At 61.4% G+C, this 1,275-nt stretch overlaps 1 protein-coding gene across 1 annotated transcript in view; it reads right to left on the bottom strand.

The window, feature by feature from the left end:
- Positions 1–1,275, bottom strand: part of TNFRSF10D (tumor necrosis factor receptor superfamily, member 10d, decoy with truncated death domain) — an 83,815-nt gene that overhangs the window by 38,042 nt on the left and 44,498 nt on the right. The window contains exon 10 of the mRNA XM_011968851.1: positions 467–611. Within this exon, the coding sequence (XP_011824241.1) occupies positions 467–611 (145 nt within the window). The remainder of the gene's footprint in view (positions 1–466; positions 612–1,275) is intronic.

Raw genomic sequence — 1,275 nt, forward strand, 5'->3', positions numbered from 1 at the left:
CTCCTGACCTCAGGTGATCTGCCCGCCTCGGTCTCCCAAAGTGCTGGGATTCCAGGCGTGAGCCACTGCGCCTGGCCTGGGTTAACGTTATTAACTAACTAACTAACTAACTAACTAACTAACGAAAGAGGCAACCGCGCTGTGGCTTCCTGAGATTCATTCCGGAGTTTCCATCTTGACTCCCTCCCTCCGTTGATTCTGGAACTTACTCCGGGACAGCTCAGTGCGGTCCTCGCCTCACGGGACAGCTAGGGGGAGCGCGCGCTCTGCTCCCTCGCGGCCGGGTCGCTCCTGCCCAGCCAGGGGACCCCAATCTTCCCGACTCCGATGACTGGATAGTCCTGCCCCGGCACGCCCTGCCCCAGGCGACCCGGGCCTAGCGTCCCCGCCGTGTCCCCCTCTCTCTCTGCCCACTCCCGGCGCCAGGTACGCTCTTCCCCAGCCAGGGACCGCGGCGGGTACTCACCAGCAGCGGAATCACGATGATGACGAAAACAAACGTAAGGGTCTTGCGGCCAGCAGCCATGGTGTGGTTCCCGACGCCGTCCTGGCTCCTAGAGAGCGCCCTGCTCGAGCGCTCGAGGCGGTCGGGGCGCTCTGTCCGCAAAGTCCTATGAGAAGGGAGGTGGGTGGAGGCTTTTCGTCCCCCTGAAGTTTGGGTAAAAAGCGCCAAACTCAATCAGAAACCGTCCGGAAACGGTTCCCGTAGCCCATGCGCCTGGAAAAGTTTCCGCAGCTACACTGCCAGAATTGGCGCGCGCCTCCACTTTTATACCCTGGAGGAAAAGGCGTGGTCACTTGTTCTCCCTTCCCGCAGTCACTTCCAGGCACTCAGAAAAGGGGCACGGCCTTCCCCAGTACCTCGGGGAGGGCCCAGGTTGTGTGCGTGGGTGCATGGACGGAGAGGAACTACTTCTTGCCGGCAGTGGTGACCCAGGCCTGTGGTTTGATTCCGGGTCCTGTCCAGGCTGTGGCAAGCAGAAGGGGCAGGAGCTGAGGCGCTTCCCACTGCGCTGCTGTAGTCGGGGTAGTGAGGTTCAAAGGCGGCACTGGAGGCCTGTCCTGAGCCTGCTCCCTCCCCGGGACGCCTGTCTCTCCTCTTGTTAAACCCTGAACTACTTCCTAGCTTAAGGACTTAAGTCCACTCTTAGCTTCTGCTCCCACTCCCTCCCCCAACAGCGGCCTCACTGACCACTGCTCTGATGCCACTGCCTCCAGCCCCCTTGCAGCTGTGACTCAGCACCAAGCTTCTCTGGCAGGGGCTTGGCACCCCTC

Source organism: Mandrillus leucophaeus, unplaced genomic scaffold (genome assembly GCF_000951045.1).
Source record: "Mandrillus leucophaeus isolate KB7577 unplaced genomic scaffold, Mleu.le_1.0 Scaffold86, whole genome shotgun sequence".
Classification (NCBI taxonomy): Eukaryota; Metazoa; Chordata; class Mammalia; order Primates; family Cercopithecidae; genus Mandrillus; species Mandrillus leucophaeus.